This window comes from Doryrhamphus excisus, chromosome 4, assembly GCF_030265055.1.
Source record: "Doryrhamphus excisus isolate RoL2022-K1 chromosome 4, RoL_Dexc_1.0, whole genome shotgun sequence".
Classification (NCBI taxonomy): Eukaryota; Metazoa; Chordata; class Actinopteri; order Syngnathiformes; family Syngnathidae; genus Doryrhamphus; species Doryrhamphus excisus.
This window is the reverse complement of record NC_080469.1, coordinates 5,318,049-5,339,432: the sequence shown is the minus strand read 5'-3', so window position 1 is coordinate 5,339,432 and position 21,384 is coordinate 5,318,049. Positions and strand designations below refer to the sequence as shown.

The 21,384-nt window shown below is 40.0% G+C and overlaps 4 protein-coding genes across 5 annotated transcripts; 3 read left to right on the top strand and 1 right to left on the bottom strand.

Moving 5' to 3' along the window:
- Positions 1-2,794: 2,794 nt before the first annotated feature.
- On the top strand, positions 2,795-6,960 carry LOC131128717 (potassium voltage-gated channel subfamily V member 2-like). The gene is made up of 2 exons (XM_058071822.1): positions 2,795-4,240; positions 6,189-6,960. Exons 1-2 carry the CDS (start codon positions 2,912-2,914, stop codon positions 6,453-6,455), a joined length of 1,596 nt encoding a protein of 531 aa, XP_057927805.1. The 5' UTR covers positions 2,795-2,911; the 3' UTR covers positions 6,456-6,960.
- A 558-nt stretch (positions 6,961-7,518) lies between these two features.
- Positions 7,519-9,480, top strand: atp5meb (ATP synthase membrane subunit eb). Its single transcript, XM_058071823.1, has 4 exons — positions 7,519-7,663; positions 8,995-9,049; positions 9,127-9,225; positions 9,295-9,480. Exons 1-4 carry the CDS (start codon positions 7,628-7,630, stop codon positions 9,318-9,320), a joined length of 216 nt encoding a protein of 71 aa, XP_057927806.1. The 5' UTR covers positions 7,519-7,627; the 3' UTR covers positions 9,321-9,480.
- A 2,950-nt stretch (positions 9,481-12,430) lies between these two features.
- On the top strand, positions 12,431-14,969 carry LOC131127866 (purpurin-like). Its single transcript, XM_058070160.1, has 6 exons — positions 12,431-12,576; positions 12,702-12,816; positions 12,950-13,086; positions 13,179-13,291; positions 14,372-14,584; positions 14,667-14,969. The coding sequence occupies exons 2-6, from the start codon at positions 12,703-12,705 to the stop codon at positions 14,675-14,677; spliced, it is 588 nt and encodes a 195-aa protein (XP_057926143.1). The 5' UTR covers positions 12,431-12,576; position 12,702; the 3' UTR covers positions 14,678-14,969.
- idua (alpha-L-iduronidase) lies at positions 14,639-21,256 on the bottom strand. Of its 2 annotated transcripts, none has more exons than XM_058070158.1 (14): positions 20,951-21,256; positions 20,552-20,692; positions 20,392-20,474; positions 19,892-19,999; positions 19,706-19,801; positions 19,279-19,481; positions 19,032-19,211; positions 17,845-18,055; positions 17,543-17,752; positions 17,179-17,300; positions 16,327-16,452; positions 16,179-16,255; positions 16,000-16,100; positions 14,639-15,347 (listed from the first exon to the last, which is right to left on the bottom strand). In XM_058070158.1, the coding sequence occupies exons 1-14, from the start codon at positions 21,085-21,087 to the stop codon at positions 15,247-15,249; spliced, it is 1,896 nt and encodes a 631-aa protein (XP_057926141.1). In that variant the 5' UTR covers positions 21,088-21,256; the 3' UTR covers positions 14,639-15,246. The 2 variants fall into 2 exon arrangements, with proteins under 2 accessions (XP_057926141.1, XP_057926142.1); XM_058070159.1 differs by having other exon boundaries at positions 20,552-20,670; positions 20,951-21,095.
- Positions 21,257-21,384: the final 128 nt, after the last annotated feature.

Genomic DNA, 21,384 nt, shown 5'->3' with positions numbered 1-21,384 from the left:
CCCAGCAACGAGCTGGAACTACTTTCCTCAGCACTGAAAAGTGGGGAGTCAGTCTCTGTTGATGGACTTCACTACTTCATGTCAAAAATCCAAACTATCCCTTTTTAAGTCTGGTATCACAGCTTGAACAAATCCTTCATTGTTTTACATGGTTAGTGTACTCCGGCACCGACATGGTGAATAAAGTTGTTGGTTTTCATTTGGAGAGTACCACACTCTAGTAAACAGCAGGACAATAATCTGGTGTCCAATAAGAGGATTTGTTAGGTTGTAAAATTACATTTGATGCTTGACATCTAATTAGGTAAAAACAGGCGCAAGTTAAGTAAAAGAGCTCAGACACGTTGTTACTTTGAAGCATTACAGACAAAAAAAACGATACATCACGTCTGAGAGACTGTGTGACCTTTGCCCACCTTAGCGGTAACAATGCAGCACCCGCATCCCCAATTAGGAAGTGAAGACTTTGGCTTAATGCCTTGATCCTCTTTTATGCATCCACCGTCTTTCCTCGCTCAAGACAAGGGTACGTACTTAACACCATGGGTCGGACGATCCATCCAAGTATAGAGTGATGTGATTTCTCCTTTATTTAAATGTTTCAGATGATCAAATACATTTCAATATTAGTCAATCAATGACAACACAAAATATTGTTTTTAAATGAAAGTTTTTTATTATTAAGGGAGAAAAATGCAAACCTACATGGCTCTGTTTGAAGAAGTGATTTCCCCCAAACTGAATAACTGGTTGGGTCACTCTTAGCAGCAACAACTGCAAGCAAGCTTTTGCTATAACTTGCAATGGATGAATTTTGGATCATCTCTACAGAATTGTTGTAATTCAGCCACATTGGAGGGTTTTTAAGAATGAACCGACTTATTAATGTCATGCCACAACAGTATGGAGGTCAGGACTTTGACTAAGTCCAAAGTTTTTGTTTTGTTTTTCTTCAGCCTTTCAGAGGTGGACTTGTGTTTTGGATCATTGTCCCAAGGTGGTTTCAGTTTGAGGTCACAAACGGGATGGCCGAACATTCAGAATTCATGGTTCTGTTTATCACAGCAAGTGTTCCAGGTCCTGAAGCAGCAAAACATCCCCAGACCATCACACTACCACCACTACCATACTTTTCTGTTGGTATGAGGTTCTTTTCCTGGAATGTGGCATTACTTCAACGCCAGATGACACACGCTTACTTAGTTTGTTGTGTGTCCGACCAAGTATTTTCACAAAGGTCAACATGTTTTCTAGCAAAATTCACACAACCCTTAATGTTCTTTTTGTTCAGAAGTCGTTTTGGTCTTGGAAGTCTGCCATGCAAGACGTTTTTGTCCAATATCTTTCTTATGGTGGAGTCATAAACCGATGCAAGTGAGACCTGTAGTTCTTTGGATGTCGTTGTGGGGTCTTTTGTGACCTCTTGGATGAGTCGTTGATGCACTTTCTGGGTCATTTTGGTTGGCTGGCCATTCTTGGGACGGTTCATCACTGTTCAATTTTTTCCACTATTTGTGGATAAGGGCTGCCATTGTGTTTCTCTGGAGTCCCCAACTCTAGAAATGGCTTTTAAAACTTTTCTAGACATTCCAGATCTCAATTCATCTCAGTTAAGTCATGAAAATCACTTTTTTTATACAGAGCCATGTCGGTTTGGATTTTTTTCATTCATTTTCAACCGCTTTTTCCTCACAAGGGTCACTGGGGATGCTGGAGCCTATCCCAGCTCTCTTCGGGCGAGAGGCGGGGTATACCCTGGACTGGTCGCCAGCCAATCACAGGGCACATATAGACAAACAGCTTTTAAGGAGTTGGTTTTTTATACTCATATTGGTACATGTTTATATATTTGAATATGAAGTTGCTGTATGATGACTTTAGTGACTGCTATATTGTTATATACAATATTTTTTATACACTATACTGTTATATACAATCACAGGGCACATATAGACAAACAACCATTCACACTCACATTCATACCTATGGACAATTTGGAGTCGCCAATTAACCTAGCATGTTTTTGGAATGTGGGAGGGAGCCGGAGTACCCGGAGAAAACCCACGCATGCACGGGGAGAACATGCAAACTCCACACAGAGATGGCCGAGGGTGGGGTTTGGATTTTTTTTCTCCCTTAATAGAATAATTTTTTTTGTATTCAGTTGTGTTGTCATTGACTAATATTTACATTTGTTAGATGATCTGCAACATTTAAGTGTGCAAAAAAATAATCAGGAAGTGGGCAAACACACACACTGCATATGGTTTTAAAATTATCACTTTTTTTTCTTTTTTCCAATCAAAATATATCAAAATAACAAATTTTAGCACTGTCGCTATAGTCCCATAAAATTGTGATATTTGTGAATTTCAAGTAAAAAGTATCAATATAGGCAACACTGGTTCTGTATTCACTTGGTATCAGATTAATACCAAAATTCGCAGTATCGCTTACTCCTACACATGAAACAACTGTGGAATGTTCCAATACTAGCTTTTCAATATGATTCCTTTGAGTAATCTGAGAGGATTTCAAACAGATTATATAATACATAACACACTTTAACAAATGTAAACACATCAGCAACATTGTGCTTAAATCACCCATTTTTATGAACACCGGTCGCTAGCATTCGGTCATAAATTATGTTTTTTTATGAAAAAAAAATGGGGTCTGATGTGCATTTATTGAGATATGCCACCTAACCAACGTGATGTCAGCCTTGGGGATCAGCAGGGGATAATGGTATTTAGATGTCCTGTAAGCACATGGATCCTCTCAGTCAGCAACATTAATGGGGGCATGAGGCATCCTGCTCATGTCCTCCATGCTTAGGTAAAAGGGTATTAGACTGAAGTAATGGTGGCAGGTTTGAGTCCTCTGTCTGCTCTCCTGCCTGGAAACTGACATGGGGAGCACCAGCAAGGTGGTCCAGTTCTTCAACAGAAGACAGAGTCTTTTCCCAAACTACAAAGTCACAAATTCCGACATCAATCGAAGATCATCCGAGACTGTTTATCCGTCATCAACGGAGAAGTGCGTGCGGACATGGAACTCCATGCAAGAACTGAGCAAAGACATCTACGACATCTACACTGAGTATGAAGATGAAGATGATGATGCTCAGCCTGTTTCTTCCAGACAAATATGCCCATCCAAGAATTACATGATCAACATCAATGTAGGTGGGAAACCTTTTCAGATTGCCTACAAGATGGCGGCCCGGTACCCTAAAACCAGAATAGGGCGTCTGGCAACCTACACCGACCACAACATGAAGCTGGATCTGTGCGATGACTACATCGTCAACAACAATGAATTCTTCTTCGACAGAGATCCCGACGTCTTTCACAGCATCTTCAATTTCTACCGGACAGGCGTGCTGTGGATCAAGGATGAGCTTTGCCCCCGAAACTTTCTGGAGGAGATCAACTACTGGGGGGTGAGGATAAAGAACACTCACCGCTGCTGCCGCATCTCCTTCGAGGAACGTCAGGACGAGCTTAACGAGCAACTGAAGATCCAAAGGGAGCTGGAGGCTGAAGTGGAGATTGAGGAGAACGAGGAGCTCTTTCAAGATATGTTCATGGGCCAGAAGCGACGAGCCATTTGGAACTTGATGGAGAAGCCATTTTCTTCAATTAAAGCCAAGCTGATGGCGGTGGCGTCCAGTCTCTTTGTGCTTATCTCCTTGGTGGCCATGACATTGAACACGGTGGAGGAGATGCAGTACAGGACTCCAATGGGGCAGCTCAGTGGAAAGACCTACTGGGAGTACGTGGAGTCAATGTGCATTGCTTTCTTCACTATGGAGTATCTCCTACGCCTGATGTCCACCCCTGACCTCAGAGCCTTCAGCAGAAGCGTTCTCAACACCGTGGACCTGATCGCCATCCTGCCTCAGTACCTGCAGGGCATTCTGGAGTTCTTTGACAACGAAGAAAACTATATGAAGCACGAGGCCGACATGCAAGCGGTGGGGCAGGTGGGAAAGCTTGGTCAAGTCCTGCGGATCATGAGACTGATGCGGATCTTTCGCATCTTGAAGCTGGCACGACACTCCACGGGCCTGCGGGCGTTCGGTTTCACTCTGCGCCAGTGTTATCAACAAGTGGGCTGCCTGTTCCTTTTCATTGCCATGGGGATCTTCAGCTTCTCTGCCATGGTTTATACCGTGGAGCACGACATGCCTCATACCAACTTCACCAGCATTCCTCACGCATGGTGGTGGGCATCTGTGAGTACTGGATGTCTTCATCAAATGTAATGTTCCACTGGGGTTAGCGCGACGACCTCACAGCGGGGAGACCAGGGTTCAACTCCACACTCTGCCATCTCTGTGTGGAGTTTGCATGTTCTCCCCGTGCATGAGTGGGTTTTCTCCGGGTACTCCGGTTTCACATTCCAAAAACATGCTAGGTTAATTGACGACTCCAAATTGTCCATAGGTATGAATGTGAGTGTGAATGGTTGTTTGTCTATATGTGCCCAGTGATTGTATATAACAGTATAAAAATATTGTATATAACAATATAACAGTCACTAAAGTCATCATACAGCAACTTCATACTCAAATATATAAACATGTACCAATATGAGTATAAAAAAACAACTCTTAAAAGTTTTCCCATACTGTATTGCATCTGAGCAATGTATTCATTGGGGTGCTGCAATGACGTTAGCCCCTCTCTGGGCTCCTCAAATAAAAACACACATCATCAAAAGTATAAGATGCAGATGTATTTACTACACTAAAACGGTCTGAAAGTTTAATGAATGTTAAGGAATGTTTCCTCCCACATTCCAAAAACATGCTAGGTTAATTGGCCACTCCAAATTGTCCATAGGTATGAATGTGAGTGTGAATGGTTGTTTGTCTATATGTGCCCTGTGATTGGCTGGCGACCAGTCCAGGGTGTACCCCGCCTCTCGCCCAAAGACAGCTGGGATAGGCTCCAGCACCCCCCGCGACCCTCGTGAGAAAAAGCGGTAGAAAATGAATGAATGAATGTTCCACTGGAAGTGCACAAATTTGTCCGTTTTCGATGCCGCTTATCCTGTTCAGGGTCACCCATCACAACCTATACAGCCTGGACTGGTTACCAGTCAATCACAGTGTACATTGGTGAAATAACACACACATACGCCTGGCTATTTACCCTAATGCACAAAATATTGTGCGACTTGTTTCTTCCTTCTCTTCCCTGATGATTGAGAGTCAAGGTTTTTTTTACAGTCCAACTAAGCTTTTTGTAGGGGTTATCGTCCGGGACCACCAACAAAAGATCAAAAGTCAAATTTATATGTCTATTTTTGACACATGGATGACTCCTCCACCTTCTTCAAACTGAATTCAGATCAACATTTGCTATAAAAGTGACTCTAGAACTCTCCTCTTCTCTCTTCAATATGCCTCACACACTTCATTCATTCATTTTCTACCACTTATTCTCATGAGGGTTGCAGGGGGTGCTGGAGCCTATCCCAGCTGTCTTCGGTCGAGAGGCGGGGTACACCCTGGACTGGTCGCCAGCCAATCACAGGGCACATATAAACAAACAACCATTCACACTCACATTCATACCTATGGACAATTTGGAGTCACCAATTAACCTAGCATGTTTTTGGAATGTGGGAGGAAACCGGAGTACCCGGAGAAAACCCACGCATGCACGGGAGAACATGCAAACTCCACACAGAGATTGCCGAGGGGCCTCACACACTTATTAAATGCATTTTAAATATAAAATGTATAGGTTTACGTATTAATGATAATGTAAGATGATTGATAACATATGGAATCAGAGTCACAATGTAGAAGTTACTTTTGCCATCACAGAGGGGCAAACTACCTTATGAATATGCTTCATAGTTAGGAAGCACTTTGGGCATGTGACCAATCACAGTGGAGTGGGCATGCTTGGAGGCGGGCCATAAATTAAAATCGTTTTGGCAAGAAGCACATCAAAGGAAACAGCTGGAATAGGTGCAGATTCTGGAAAATCTAAAAAGTTTTCTGTGCGGGTTATTGTGTGTAGCTGCTCTATAGGACACTACAACTCAATACAAAGAATCACAAAATTAGCATAATAGTTCCCATTTAAAATAATGAAAAGCCAGTTGCTAAAAAACTAAACATTTAGCATTTCTGCCTGACATGAAGATGCTTCTGATGCTTCTCACAGGTCAGCATTTCCACGGTGGGATACGGCGACATCTACCCAGAAACCATCCTGGGCCGCCTTTTCGCTTTCATCTGCATCGCTTTTGGAATCATCCTCAACGGTTTGCCCATATCCATCCTCTTCAACAAGTTCTCAGACTACTACTCCAAACTCAAGTCCAATCAGTACACGGCCTCCTTGAAGAATCGAGGGAAAATAAGGTTTGCTAAGCGGACCGCACAGAAACTCAACCACTGCTTTGGAAACGGCCACTGTCATGCAAACTAAACTGGAATTGGCTTGGAGAACTGTGTGGAGGTACAGTGAGATCCTCTACTAGGCTGCCTGAATGAACCTGACAAGGCAGGCTGGAAAAGAAACTTCATTATATTAAAGACTGAACTTTTGCAACCAGAAGTTATATTTTTATATTGTTCTCAGTACAATAGATTTACATTAATGAGCTTAGTCTTATATTACCCTGGACCACTGAATCCATCATGACTTCTTAATCAAATATACACATGGCAGAGACTACAGTATGGGAGCCCAATGTTATTGTGTTACTACATTACTACAGCGGTAGCAGTCAACAATTGTAGCATCCTGGGTTTCTTTCTTGCAGCATAAATAGTCTGGTTTCAATTAGGATGACACGGCATGACAAGAGAATAAGAACATACAGGTATATGTCCTGGGTTTTGATGGATGATCACAAGAAAAGAGCATTCTATGATCCTAAGCAGCATGTAAATGTCCAGTGTAATAAACCTGTTTGTTTTTAATATGTGTACATTCAGCTGTTTTTTTTAACCAGTTCAATGGTAAACAAACCGCCGTTGACTTTGAGTGAAAGGTTGTGCAAACATTCTTCTTAATGTCCACACGAGGGCAGCATTACAACAATGACAGAAGAGCTCAAGAAGAAGTCACATTCTTCCCACACACTTGATGCTCACATTCAGCATCAGTTCTTGAAGGTATCTCATCATTTCACTCAGACAGCAAACCGGACATCCTATATCATAGATAAACAACATGGGGGGGGGGGGGCAAGTCAGTGAGGGTTAGGGTGCAAGGAAATGAAAGGGCAGACAAGTTGTGATGAGAAGGGAACTGATGAGAATCGGATTTATTTATATATAGGAATAATATAAGGAATATATATATATATATATATATATATATATATATATACATTTAAAAAAAATATACACATATATAAATGTGTATTTAGGATGAAGAATCAAGGTATCATATTAGGAACTATTCGTATGTTTCCCCTGTGGCACTGGTGAGCTCGTGCCTGCAGAGCTAAGACACACCTGAAGGGGGGCGCTAATTCACCAAAGTAATAGATGCCAACTGCCATAAACACAACAAGAAGAAGCAGTAGCAGACCTTCTTCCCACAATCCTCTGCGGTGGTAAAGTGACCTCTGCTGCTAGCCCGATTAAGCAATGGCTCCCCCGGTTGCCGTGTCTCCATTGATTAAGGTTAGTGTTCTTTAACATTTTGTACAGTATACTATTTGTATTTTGTTGATATATATATTATATTTTTCCGTTGTTCAGCAGTCGCACAGAGTCAGTAGCTAACGTTAGCTGTCACTGAGCAAGGTATTCCAGCACAATGACTATCAAAGTCACATAGTAACATTTGTGTTGCTTCCCCCTGAAACGGTGGCAATGTTAAAGCTTGACCACTTGTGTAAATGCTATGATTTAATCTCGACTTGTTTCAATGAAGATGCTGGATAAGACTCAGTTGTCATTGCAGTTAACTAGCGTGTGTGAATGTATAGTAGCTTAACCTAGTACAGGGGTCGGCAACCTTTACTATCAAAAGAGCCATTTTCAAACAGCTCAAACATCTATAAACATTTAAAAGTGTGTACCTTTTGTGAATTGAACCAGTTGTAACGACAGAAAACAACAAATATAAGTATTATTTTCTCTGTCTCCATGTTTACCTGGGAGAACCTAGCATCCTGTCCGCTCATTGATGTGTCAATAAAACTCCTGCTGATTGGTCCTTTCTGGGCGCAACATTTCTCACATTTCTGGGATCGCGTCGTGATTCGCAAGCCAACGTGTGCATGACGACGTACACAAGCATATAATTGAACACGCACATATTTCGCGTGTTGTTTGCAGAGACTTTCAATAATCGTCCTGTCACGTAGTTCCCATTCGAAAATAAATGGACGAGAGGCGACGTCACCGTCCGTTTGTGGCGCACATCAGTGAGATGTGGTCGCTAGTTGTGCGCAGGGCTGAACCACTGTTAACATATGTAGATGTACGTTGAAATGACAAATTTTCAGAATGTATTGAAAATGTCTTTCAATGGTTTGTTTCTCGCCACGTATGAGGCACAAATGTAAGTCAGTGGAGCAGAGAAGACAAAGAAAGGCATGTGTCTGTGCAGAATTATCAACTCTATTTCTTATTGGGGGGATATATTGATGGTTACTTTACAATGTTGGGGGAGAAGACGTGTCTGTCACGTCTCAATTGAAGCGGGCAGCCAAACACCCACTTCCCTCTCCATTTTTCGTGCTCAGCCAGGATGTAGTCACAATCTCAAAAAGTCTCCTTAAAAAACAAAAACTAAATCATGTGCATTTTCCCCACTTGGTATATTAAAAAGTATAACAGACTGAAGAGCTGCAAGCGGCTCCAGACCTAATGCTTGAGATGACACCTGTCCTCGTTGGTGCTCACTGCAACTTTATGAATTACATTTTAATATGACCACCAAATTGCGGATAAGTCCTCATAATCTGTCAGTGTTGTCACCTGTGTCATTCACCTTTCTATTCCAGACTGCCAGGTATTCGGCTTTGATTGTTGGTATCTTCTATGGCAAAAGGAGATATGGTAAGTTGTCCTAAAGGAAGCCACTGCAATACTTAATTTTCATGGAATTGTTCATTAATATATGTTGCTCTGCTCAGAAAACCTGAAGCCTATTGCAGCTGAGGAGAGGAGGATCGAAGAGGAGGAGAAGAAGGTCCGTGAGGAGCAGGAGCGCATTGCCAAGCAAATAGCAGAAGGTACCGTTTTCATTATTAAACATGTTTGTTTTCACATGGGCACTAATGTACAATTTTCTCTCTCCGCAGCGAATGAAGACACCATTCTGAAGTAGACCTTCACTTACTTCCCTGGACAATTTTCTGTACTCCCTTTCATTCTAATTAGGAAAACCCTCTGTTAGTTAATGGCTCCTGAACTCCAAACTGATTGCAACGGAAGCTGCACCCTCTAAATATTAAGTTCAGATTTGTTAATAAACCATGTCACAAACACTCATTGTAGTCTTTTTAATATGCATGCTAACTACTCACCCAACCACTTTCTGCATGTGTAGCATAATTATTCAACTAAGAATGCTATTCACAAATGTTTGGTGAAAATATTGGAACATATAGATTTCATTTAAGAAGACGGATGGAAGTATAGCAGCCTAATATCTCCTGAATTTGCAAATAAAAATAAATTTGATAGATGTAGGATGGATGGGTATAGCATTTTAATAAAATAACATCCCACTGAGTAAGAGTTGCTTGAGAAATGTTCTGACCAACAATGGTTGGTTAGAAACTTGTTCCAATTATTCTGTATATATATTTGATATAGTCATTTAAAGTGGTTTAGATGGTGTATGCCTTTTGTATATACAGTAGATATGTTGCTGGTGAGCTACTAGACCAGGGGTCGGCAACCTTTACTATGAAAAGAGCCATTTCACCCACTTGACCACTAAAGAAAAATAGCCTGGAGCCGCAAAACGTTGTATGTTTAAAACAACATTGGAGGGAAAAAAAAAGACGAGTTGGAGTACTCTTGCTAGTACTGGAGATAAACTTTTGTTTTTAAATGAGCTCTAATTTATTTTTTAGAATCGTCAAATAACTCATTAATAATAATTAATAACTCAAATAACTCAAAGTATCACTCATTTCCCTTCATGTTAACCTGTCAGAGAGAACTGGATAGCATCCTGTCTGCTCATTCAGTCACCAGTCAGAACTCAGTCAGGATGCATTCATGGTCTCACACAAAGTTGGATTTTTGTAAACTCATAACAAAGACGTGCATTTTCACCACACGGGTGCTAAAAAATATTCAAGCATTGCAAAGGGAGCCGCAACAAAGAGGCTGGAGAGCCACATGCGGCTCTGGAGCCGCGGGTTGCTGACCCCTGTACTAGACATTTGGTCTGTGGATGACAACATGCTAGGTAAGCATAACTAGTGCTCATAGTGACATTTGATAGATGTAGGATGGATGGGTATAGCATTTTAATAAAATAACATCCCACTGAGTAAGAGTTGCTTGAGAAATGTTCTGACCAACAATGGTTGGTTAGAAACTTGTTCCAATTATTCTGTATATATATTTGATATAGTCATTTAAAGTGGTTTAGATGGTGTATGCCTTTTGTATATACAGTAGATATGTTGCTGGTGAGCTACTAGACATTTGGTCTGTGGATGACAACATGCTAGGTAAGCATAACTAGTGCTCATAGTGACAAAGATGAGTTAATACTGCTTAACATCACATGTCTGTTTCTCACAGACCCAAACGGCAGACTAATCTTACCTCACATGAACCTGTCCCAAGTTAATAATAGCTTTGCACACACGCCAAGCTGTCTACATTTAGCACCTGTACCTACTGTCGTCAAAAATAGCTTATGAGAACATTTTTTTACAATGGGATTCATTTTTTAAATAAGTTATGTACAGTAGGATAACCTTGATTCCTAACCACACCATGAGGTACACCTGCACTATAAAACTATTATAATCAACACAGTCAAAGGGTTATTCATGTAACCGCACATCAAGTCCCTCGGTATTTATAGACAAATTACTTAACAGAACAAGCCATAGCCAACAGGTACGCCTGAGCCTCTGCTTCATCACCTTAAAAACGTGTCCATATCTCGACAAAGCGTGTTTGCTGCCTTTGATCGTAAATACATATGTATCAGTGTGGTATATCAATACGGCTTTACGAAGTGAGAGATTTAAACCAGTGATAATACTCAAATTCTGGAAGAATATACAATGGATTTTCACATATTCACAATTCAGAATTCACTACCTTGATGAAAAACGTGACAATGATGGTAACACTTGTTTTGCACGGAAAGTAGTCAAGACGCAAATTTCAACTTGCTTGAGGAGGCGAACTTTGTATGCAGCGAATCAGCTTGATTTTTAGACCTTTACTCACACATCACAAACCAACAGGAGCTCAATACAAAGGGTCGAAAAATGAACATATTAAGTCCCCTTAAATATTTTGACTTTATTCCCAAAATATTCCCTTTTTTCTGCAAAGTAATCTTCAAAAAAATACAATTTTATTTGTTGTTTTGTTTGTTTCTCATAATATTAATACTTTAAAAAAATCCTTGAATATTTCAAACATATGCTTCCTGAAAATAGTATCATGCCAGATTGCCATAAAATTTGGTACATATTTTTGGGAGGCGGACCAGCATCTATGTACAATTTGAGCAAGATTGGTTGAAAAACACACAATGTAATTGTACCACACAGACTATGCAGGTATATACATAGATGCTTACCCACTAATGTACTTATAAAACAATAAATACTTTATACTTAATTTACAACCCACAAGGCATGCTGAGTAACTTCCTGTTGGGGAAGTGTTGCAGTTGCGGTGATGAGGGCATTAATGTATCTAAGTACACCAACAATTAACTATAATTAACATGTGATGGTTTTGTCTCTTTGGATTTAGTCACTGATAGTCACAATATTATCATTTATCATGACTGCTAGATAATTTATTTACAATGACTACAACTATGACTCCTATTGTTATACCACCTCATTGTTTTCCTATGTATGTGAAACTGACAAAGAATACATTTGGAACATAGGAAGTCAACAAATGTAGTATTAAATAAACTTAGCTTCTTCCCACTCCTTTATGGACATGTACAATTGTGATGTAATTCAATGTAAATTAAACCATTGCCAACACTGATATGACTTCATTACATGGAGGCATAAGAAAACACCACACCACGTGGAAAAACAGATTGCCCATGTGCCTTGAGGCTCAGACTGATTCTTCCCTCCAGCGCATCTGTCATTATGTACTGTATGTTCTTATGTAGCCCTGCAAACAATTACATAAAGCCTATGTATACACTGCTGAATGTGAGGGTTCACCAGCTTATGTCGGGGGATTTTGTTAAATGGATTAACGGTAGATTTACACTCTGTATTTAGGTTGAAGACATGAAAATAAACTATGCGTCACAGTCTGCGTCGGGTATAAAAAGCTGCAATGTTTCTTTGTCGATCACAACTCTGAACCGGACCTTCCTGCTTCAGCTTCACTTTATACCTAAGGTAGGATGATGGGGTTTGGGGCCTGGGGGGGGGAGAGGCAGACAAGCAAATATGGAGTAGATATTAATCTTATAATGACAACAAAGAGCAAACTAAATTAATGTGTTCACTTCATTCTCGTCTAGAATGGACTTCCAAATGTTTGCCCTGGTAATGTTGCTCCTCGCTAGTGTGGAGCAGAGCCTGGCCGACTGTGTGGTGGACAGCTTCACGGTCAAGCAAGACTTTGACCCCCAAAGAGTAAGTCCACATTCTTTCTTTCAGGGAAAGACACATTCAGCAATTGATGGTCATGGATAAATACAACTTGTTCTAGTTCGATTCCCACTTCTACTGCATCAGAAAACAGCATTCTTTATTTTCCTCTCAACAGTATGCAGGGAAGTGGTACGCCCTGCAGAAGAAGGATCCTGAGGGCTTGTTCCTGCAGGACAACATCTCTGCTGAGTACACTGTTGGAGATGATGGCGCTATGGTGGCTTCATCCAGGGGCAGAGTCACTCTGTTTGGGTGAGCACTGATTGTTGTTGTTGTTGCATGGGTTTAAAGCACTGAGAGATTCCTACATGGAAATGGGAACTTTTTCTTTCCTTCTGTACCAGTTTCTGGGTGGTGTGTGCTGACATGGCAGCTCAGTACACAGTGCCTGACCCCGGAAACCCAGGAAAGATGTTCATGAACTACCAGGGACTGGCCAGCTATCTGTCCAGTGGAGGTAAGGTCAATAGTTCCACTATAACCTATAGTTCTACTTCATCTGCAATATGTGCAAATGTTTTACTCCATCACTAGATTGTTATTGTTGGCCATTTTTCGCTGAATATTTTTATGACAATATTACCACAAAGTAGATATATTGATGTAAAAAAGTATAAAGAAAAACTACTGTGTTAAGTGTGACCTCCTCTAAAAGCGTGAATCACTTCACAGTAACAATTCAACATTTACCGCCCTGCAATTCACTGATTTTAAGGCAAAAAAAACAAAGATAAAAAAAAAAAGCCATGTTTTCTGTTGAAACATCTCATTTATCCGGAGTCCGTAATAATATATATTATATCAATATATAAATTATAATATATAATTGCAATACTCACATTTATTGTTGATTTTATTGATTAACATCAACATAAAGCTAGCTGTGTGTCAAAAACACACATTTATTTTTACTTTAGTGACTATTATTACTCATTTTTTTGAATGCAACCCCTGCAAAAAGCCTATATCAACTGCACTACTCTTCCATACTTATTTAGCATGCAGCTCAGACTGTACATGACAGCGTCAACTTAAATAAATCTAAAATACATCAAAATTCAGGCAACACTGCACCACAGTATACAGTTGTAAGAATTTGTAATCTATCTAAAATCTAAATGGAATTGAACCCTAATTCATGTCATTACTTAAGGCATGTGTCCCCATTTTGTACTGTTTTACTGTATCAAAAATGAATGAAATAATCAAACTAGTAAGCAGCAGGGTGGAGAATAAAAATAGTGGCACAAAGTCACAATGTAAACAGAAAAGGCTGAAATGTTGATATTAATAACAGAATAGTGCTTTGTATTTAAATGTTTATACACTAGTATGTTTAATGATTTGTTAGCTGTTTTACAGAATAAAAAAACATATACAAATATATCAAAGTGCCCACTGCATCCTTGATTTTTCAGTATGTGGCTGTTGGTGGAAAAGTTTGGACACCCCAGTCCTATAGTGTTTACACATATGTTCACATTTTTCAATGTAATCAATGAATGCAGGCTGCTCTTTCTACTCTGTGGTCTCCCAGGTGACAACTACTGGGTCATCGACACAGACTACGACAACTACGCCATCACTTATGCCTGCCGCACCCTGAAGGAGGACGGAAGCTGCGAAGACGGCTATGCCCTGGTCTTCTCACGTAACCCCCGTGGCCTGTCACCTCCTATTCAGAGAATCGTGCGCCAAAAACAGGAGGAAATCTGCATGGCAGGACAGTTCCAGCCTGTGCTGCAGTCCGGTATGTGTTCCCTTTTTTGTTGTTCCATTTTACATGTTGTAATATAACAATTAATTTTGCTTCTCTTCTTCAATTTTATCAGGAGCTTGCTAAACTCCAACCAGGCTCATAGCAGGGAGGAAGTCAACACTCCAGATTCAACTGTAACACCTAAAATTCTGTTTTATGACAGACCATGCATTAATTTCATGTTTGCCAAGGTGTAAATGCTACAGCATTTCAAGGCCAATTCTACTACTACCAGTTATTTATCTACTCTGACTAGAATGAATGTTTTAAATGTAGAAAAATCCCCTTCTAAACAGCATTATCATTGTCACGTTGATGGGCAACATCTGTATTGTTTATTCATTCTGGACAAGTGGCAATAAATTTTGTAAGGAAACATGCAGTTGTCCTTGTGTATGTTTAAAATGGCGTCTGGAATTCTACTTGAAAGAAGCTTTTTAGTTTATTAAAACACAAAATCAATTCAATGACAAGAAAAGAACTAAAGGTTCTTAATATTTTCATTATTCATTATAAAATTGATGTTTAATGTACGTCTCCAAAAAGTGAGCCATGTCCATTCAATGACAAGAAAAGAACTGAGGGTTCTTAATATTTTCGTAATTCATTATAAAATTGATGTTTTATGTACGTCTCCAAAAAGTGAGCCATGTCTAAATCTCCCCCGAGTACCTCTCAGGCAGCGAGTACATGCCAGGCCTGCCCCAGTAGTCCACAGCTCGAACTCTGTACCAGCCGCACACTTCCTGGTCCACTATGGAGCACAACAAGTAGGTCAGTATTAATAGGGCTAATTCATTCATTATTTGATTGAAAAGTCTTCATTTGATCCTTTTATGGAAGGAAGAAGCAACTGTAAAAATAAAAACAACTTCAAACATTGCAGAACGATCTATATCTATAAATGTATATTTGTTGCACCCTACCACAAATACATACGTAACAAAAGAAGTGACAGAAAAAAGTTAATTTGTATTTCTGAATATAATTGTTTTGTGTTCAAGTTTTTCTGCTTCATTTTTGTCTCCCATGGAATAAAGCATAAAAATTGCACGCACCAGTCATGGCCATTTATGCAAATTAGGCAATGAAGTCATCAAGAGCACCTCCATCACAAATAGATTACAGTCCTGTGGGAAACACTGGACTCTAATTCATATAGTTTTTGTCAAACTTTTTCAAAAGCACTGAACTCTCTAACAGACAGCGTAGGTAAATTATATTGCCATTAGAATAGATTAAAGTAGCTTAGTATGTTTGAAAAATGTTTTCAAACAAAAAATGTATTTTTCTCAAGCCACTGCACCTCCTCTGAAGTCTTCTGGCACCTACCACCCCACATTTGCTATTGGCAACTCAAATGACAACATATTGGTACTTGAAAATATAAAAAAAAAACATCTTACCAGGTGAATAGACATAGGATGTAAAAATTGTGTTGTGGCTATTAATCCTGCTGAACTCATTTTGACCTGCAGAGAACTCCACTTCAAACGTCAGAATGCACCTGCACAAGATTGAACATTTTAAGAATTGCACAACAAATCCTCCATGGATGAATTAAGCATTCAGTCTGTGCGCCTACTTGGAATCTACACAGCCATCAGACCAGATAATGAGGACTTGACCTTTGGTGATCTTGATGAAGCGTAAGCCATTGACCTGGAAGGGAACATTTTGTAAGTATTACAGAACATGTCACAGCATCACTGTTATCTTTCAGTACTACTAACCTGGTTTGGAACTGCTTTCGGACGTGCACATATGTGTATCAGGAGCACGGAGGGAACACACAGTCTTGCCTTTAAAGTCAGAGTGTCGCCTGCAGGCACTAGCCAGGGTCCGTCAACAAGAGGGTCCTGACATGTTAGCAACACACATATAACCTTAATTACTACCTAATTACTATATTTATGATAACATCGAGTTACAATATCCCTACTATTCCGAGACCACAGGTGAATGACAAAAAAACGCATGTGCAGTAATCCCTTGTCTTGCGGTTAATTGAGTCTAGACTCAACGATGGTAAGTGAATTACCATAAAGTAGGAGTTCTTATTTATAAATGGAATATTTTCATAGTTTGTGGCCGTTTTAACATTATAATACAAGTACTGTATTCGATATTCACATGAACACATCCCACACGTTTACTACACTCGGGTTACTCAATATAGTGGACATAATAAGAGAAAATAAACCATTTAAGACATAAATAAGACTTATGTGTGTTGCTACATGTGTTCCCAAGGGGAACTGAGTGGTGGGCAACACATGAAGTGACATCAGTGATTCACAGTTGAGTTTACCTTGCTGTGTTTATGTTGATAACGCCTTGAATGAGATAGTGGTTCAGGTTGATGGAGCTATAAATATCAATTTAATCGTACAGTGTGTGTGTCATCCAAATTAGGATTGTTTGGCAAAGGCAGAGGTCAGTGTTCTAATGCAATGTCTCAAAGTAATAGTCGTGTTGCTATTAAAAACACAAACACATACAGTACATCAATTGTTTTGTAAAAATAGAAAAAAAACTTTTTTTGTGTGTGTGTGTGTTACATAATGTACAGGAAATGTACAAACCTGGGTGTTCCTGAGCTGTCTGAACTGGTCTACTGTGGGGTAGCTGGGACTTCCCATGCTCTGCCATTGATGATATGGGTTGCTGACATTATTGTCCATAAGATAGGTGACATACACAAGACCTGAGCACCAAAAAAAAGAGATATATGCATCATGTAAAAGTACTCCGTTGTAGCAGTGTAGTGGTTCTATTTGAAGGTTCTGCCTTCATCCTTCAGCTCATGTGGGGTTGAGTTGGTGTTCTTTAATGAGTGATTAGAGTAGTCCAAGGCTGGCTCCATGTGTAAAGCGTCTTATTATCCTCGCCTAAGGATATATTCTAGTGAAGTGGTGATGTATAAACAAAAAGTGCACGCAAACAAACCTGTGTATGGCTCCAGTCCTCTCAGTGACACAGTGACATCATCAGTGTTGGTGGAGGTGCGGTTGTCGTCACTGTTGTAAACCAGCACAGTCGCTTGCCAGCTGTCTGGGCCCCATGGAAATTGGGGCTGGTGACTGCTTGCAAGAACTCCCACTGTGCTGTCATTGGCTCCTAAGGAGTTCAAAACCTGTGTCAGGACCTGTGTCTCACCTAGAGGAGGAATCACAACAGGAACATGATATACTTTACTGTGAAAACCTGGAAGAACCAGAGCTATGCAATAATTAAGCCCGGCCGGTCACCTAGAAGAGCCAGGAGGCCCATGACAGTGAGGATGGGCTTCCTGATGAGCTGAACGTGAGGAGGCTGGGTGTTGTTCACTTGAAAGCGAGCGGTCAGTGTACGCTGAGTGAAGGGGTGTGGGTGATAGCTGAGAAAGGCGTTGTCATTGCTCAGAAGGGTGTAGTTCATGGTGCTGTTTGCTATTTTCAGATTCTGGTGCTGGCTGATCACCTGTTGAAAGGAAGAGTCATGATGCACTTCCACAACATACACTTACGTATGCTGAGATCAGAGTAACAACTTACTTTTATAAAAATTATCTCACAACAGGCACAATAACAGTAGCATAATTATAATAATAATAATAACAAAGGCCCCTGTTGTGTCTGTAACCCACGTCAAGCTAAAACTCAACTCTGAATCCTCTATGTGACTTCCTGTTCTCCACACATCTGGAACACATTTACTGCAACACAATTTTTTTTTTTAATTTAAATTCTTAAATGGCTTATTTTCTCTGATTATATGTACTATATTGGGTGAAATCGGTGTAGAGGTGACCACAGGTGAGTTATTTGAATTCCGGAGGGCTCTAATAATGTTAAAAACATATTTAAAAGATGATAAACAGGTTTTCTATGTGAGTGTGAATGGTTGTTTGTCTATATGTGCCCTGTGATTGGCTGGCGACCAGTTCAGGGTGTACCCCGCCTCTCGCCCGAAGACAGCTGGGATAGGCTCCAGCACCCCCCCGACCCTCGTGAGAAAAAAGCGGTAGAAAATGAATGAATGAATAAACAGGTTTTCTATGCAACAAATATATTCCACTTATTAAGAAGAAATCCTACTCCCAAAAATTCCTTTATCACAACTGAGTATAGAACCAATTAACCACAATAAACAAGGCATTCATTATTTTCATCTATACAATATTGCGTGTATATATAGCCATTTGATATATAGCCATTTCCATCCCATGTGTATGTGCCCCATGTTGTCCTAATGTTATTTTTATTCTTGTCTAATACTTTATCCATCTGTTTTTATAATTAGGCCAACATTTGTGGTCTGAAAAAGCATCAAATAGTCCCAAACTCTAATAACAATGTAGAGCTCAGGCAGAATTTATGATGATTTATGATGATAATGATAAGTTAACATCTTCTTAGTTAAATGATTGTTACCCTGGGCCCACTTTACGCCTCACCTTGACCGCCATAGCAGCGTAGGTCACATCTGCTCTCCATTCCTGAGGCCTGGACCAGCCCACCAGTGGATCAGCCTCATCATTGTACACAGGCAGGTTGGAGAATAGAGGAAAACGCTGATTTATCTCCTCCATTGTCTGAATCTCCTGCTGAAGAATGGGCATGGAGTAACCTCCTCCCTGGAGGACAGAAGAATACAAAATTCTTGAGTGCACAATATTTTTATTACAGAAAAGAGAAGCGCACCTTCTTATGCAGAGCTATGTAATCAATCCGGACCCCTGTCTCTCCAGTGAAGTAGTTGGTGCCATTGTAGCAGTGTTGAAGCATTGCCCAACAGTAAGGTGAGTGTGGGGGCGAGTGACAGGAGTCTCCTGGACCTCCAAGCCTCAGTAGGTTGCTGGCAGCCCACAGACCCTCCGAACAGGCATCGTAGTAATTTAGGAATCCTTAGGTAAGTGGTGTAGATTAGTGATACATCATACTGACAATTATTTACCATATTTTGGTATCAATTTTCAACACTGTTTGTCCTAATTAAGGTTACGGGTGAGTGAGAGGCAGTGTACATACTGGACTTATACACAAACACCTATTAACACTCACATTCACATACTGTATATGGATATTTTATGAATGATGACAATATAATGTAATTAAAAAATGTACTTACCTTGAATTGACATACTGACATTATCAAAGTCGTGGTTGTTGGGCTCGTTCCATGTTTCAAAGTTCCACTGAGAAACACTTCCGAGACCGTATCTGTCTGCAAATCACAGTCAACATTTCCACAAAGTGATGGGCTATCCAATGCTAAATTTTGTGCAGTACACAATAATAATAATCACTCACTCACCAATGTACCTCTTGGCTATGAGATAAACCAGATTTTTCCATTTGAATACTTGAGCTTTGTCTTCAAAGTTGTTGAAGTAGTTTGAGACGCTGCCCATCAGTTCAAATCCTGAAAGCGGTGGGGGGGGGGGGGGGGGTCACAAATTGTGTTTATGCTCATCAGTTTTTACCAACATTAGTCACCTCTAGTTGTGTGTTGAACATGCAAGTAAAAGGAACAAAGACATAATAAAGTAGATCCCCGCTATTGGCAGTGGTTACGTTACAAGACCCCCCACAAATAGCAAAAGAACCTAAATAATGAACACACCCATAAACAACGTCTGCAACCCGGATGGAAATATGTGATTATACGAGGTTGTGAATTCAGAATCACAAATAGGTGGGATCTACTGTACATACAAAACAAATGTCTCATCTGTAATTCATCTCTAGGCTTTTCCTAGAGATAAATTACAGATGTGACAGTAAGTTCTTCAGCCTGCTGAGTACATACAGTACCTGGTTGGAGTCCATTAATCCATAAGAGACTAATCAGCTGGTCCAGTTTTGTAAAATTGTAATGGGGTTGTCCTCCAATATCTCTGAAAGGACAAAGTAGACACTGACACTAACAACTCATAATAAGCAAGCATGGATTAGCAGCTGCTGTTTCACTTACTGTCCAGTGACCAGTTCCAACATCCAATGTATTCGAATCTGCTGGATCCCTCCATGGGGGACAGAGCCCACGTAGGCCAGGTTCTGTTGCTGGTCAATGCTCAGGTCATATTGGTGAGCCTGAGTGTGAGGGAGAGGAGGACTGCACACAACACATGACGTTTAATTAACAACATAGCACTTGATTAGTTTCTGATATTTTAGAGTTAAATTATCTTTAAACAATAATTACACTACAATACATCATAATACAAATTTTCATATTTGTAGTCAAGTAAAAAAATCAATATACAATATAATAACACCTCTGTTAGAATGACTCAGACAATTCTTTTTTTCCAATATTGGTGTTGCTGGGATGAATACTAAGATATTTATACATATATAAATATATGTTTACCAGAAACCTGTGCTTCTCCAGAAGTGTTTCAGTTGTGCTATCGGTCTTCCGAGGTCAACGGTGATGACAAAGGACGCGGAAGAGTAATCCGTGATGCATATTAGAAAAGCACAGACAAGCAGTGTTTTCCGCTGCATTTCTGGGAAGGAGCATTGAAAGCTCTATCAAACGCCCAAATTAAAAATACATTTTAAGAGCCTTTCAATAGTCCACTCGAAGAGTGTTACTAAAGTTTGTAAATAAATAAAAAGTTTGTAGGTTTTAACAAAGGACCCAAACAAAACTTCATTGCAGTGTAATGCGAAGCAGTTGGAGTCAGCTGAAAGTGATGACGTATATTGCCCGCGACGCGCTTGTTTTTTTTTTTTAACTCTTCAATTTTTTATTTTGTAAAAAAAATGTTTTATTATATTAATACAAAACATTAATACACA

Excerpts from the sequence above, each read along its gene's own strand:
- LOC131127866 (XM_058070160.1), top strand. The coding sequence starts at position 12,703 with ATGGACTTCCAAATGTTTGCCCTGGTAATGTTGCTCCTCGCTAGTGTG. Across the intron at positions 12,817-12,949 it reads AAGACTTTGACCCCCAAAGA|TATGCAGGGAAGTGGTACGC; the intron begins GTAAGTCCACAT and ends TCCTCTCAACAG. Across the intron at positions 13,292-14,371 it reads CAGCTATCTGTCCAGTGGAG|GTGACAACTACTGGGTCATC; the intron begins GTAAGGTCAATA and ends GTGGTCTCCCAG.
- LOC131128717 (XM_058071822.1), top strand. The coding sequence starts at position 2,912 with ATGGGGAGCACCAGCAAGGTGGTCCAGTTCTTCAACAGAAGACAGAGT. Across the intron at positions 4,241-6,188 it reads ACGCATGGTGGTGGGCATCT|GTCAGCATTTCCACGGTGGG; the intron begins GTGAGTACTGGA and ends TGCTTCTCACAG.
- idua (XM_058070158.1), bottom strand. The coding sequence starts at position 21,087 with ATGCAGCGGAAAACACTGCTTGTCTGTGCTTTTCTAATATGCATCACG. Across the intron at positions 20,000-20,391 it reads GATTAATGGACTCCAACCAG|GATTTGAACTGATGGGCAGC; the intron begins GTACTGTATGTA and ends CACCGCTTTCAG. Across the intron at positions 15,348-15,999 it reads ATCCTATGTCTATTCACCTG|TGGACCAGGAAGTGTGCGGC; the intron begins GTAAGATGTTTT and ends TGTGCTCCATAG.
- atp5meb (XM_058071823.1), top strand. The coding sequence starts at position 7,628 with ATGGCTCCCCCGGTTGCCGTGTCTCCATTGATTAAG. Across the intron at positions 9,050-9,126 it reads CTATGGCAAAAGGAGATATG|AAAACCTGAAGCCTATTGCA; the intron begins GTAAGTTGTCCT and ends TGCTCTGCTCAG. Across the intron at positions 9,226-9,294 it reads TGCCAAGCAAATAGCAGAAG|CGAATGAAGACACCATTCTG; the intron begins GTACCGTTTTCA and ends CTCTCTCCGCAG.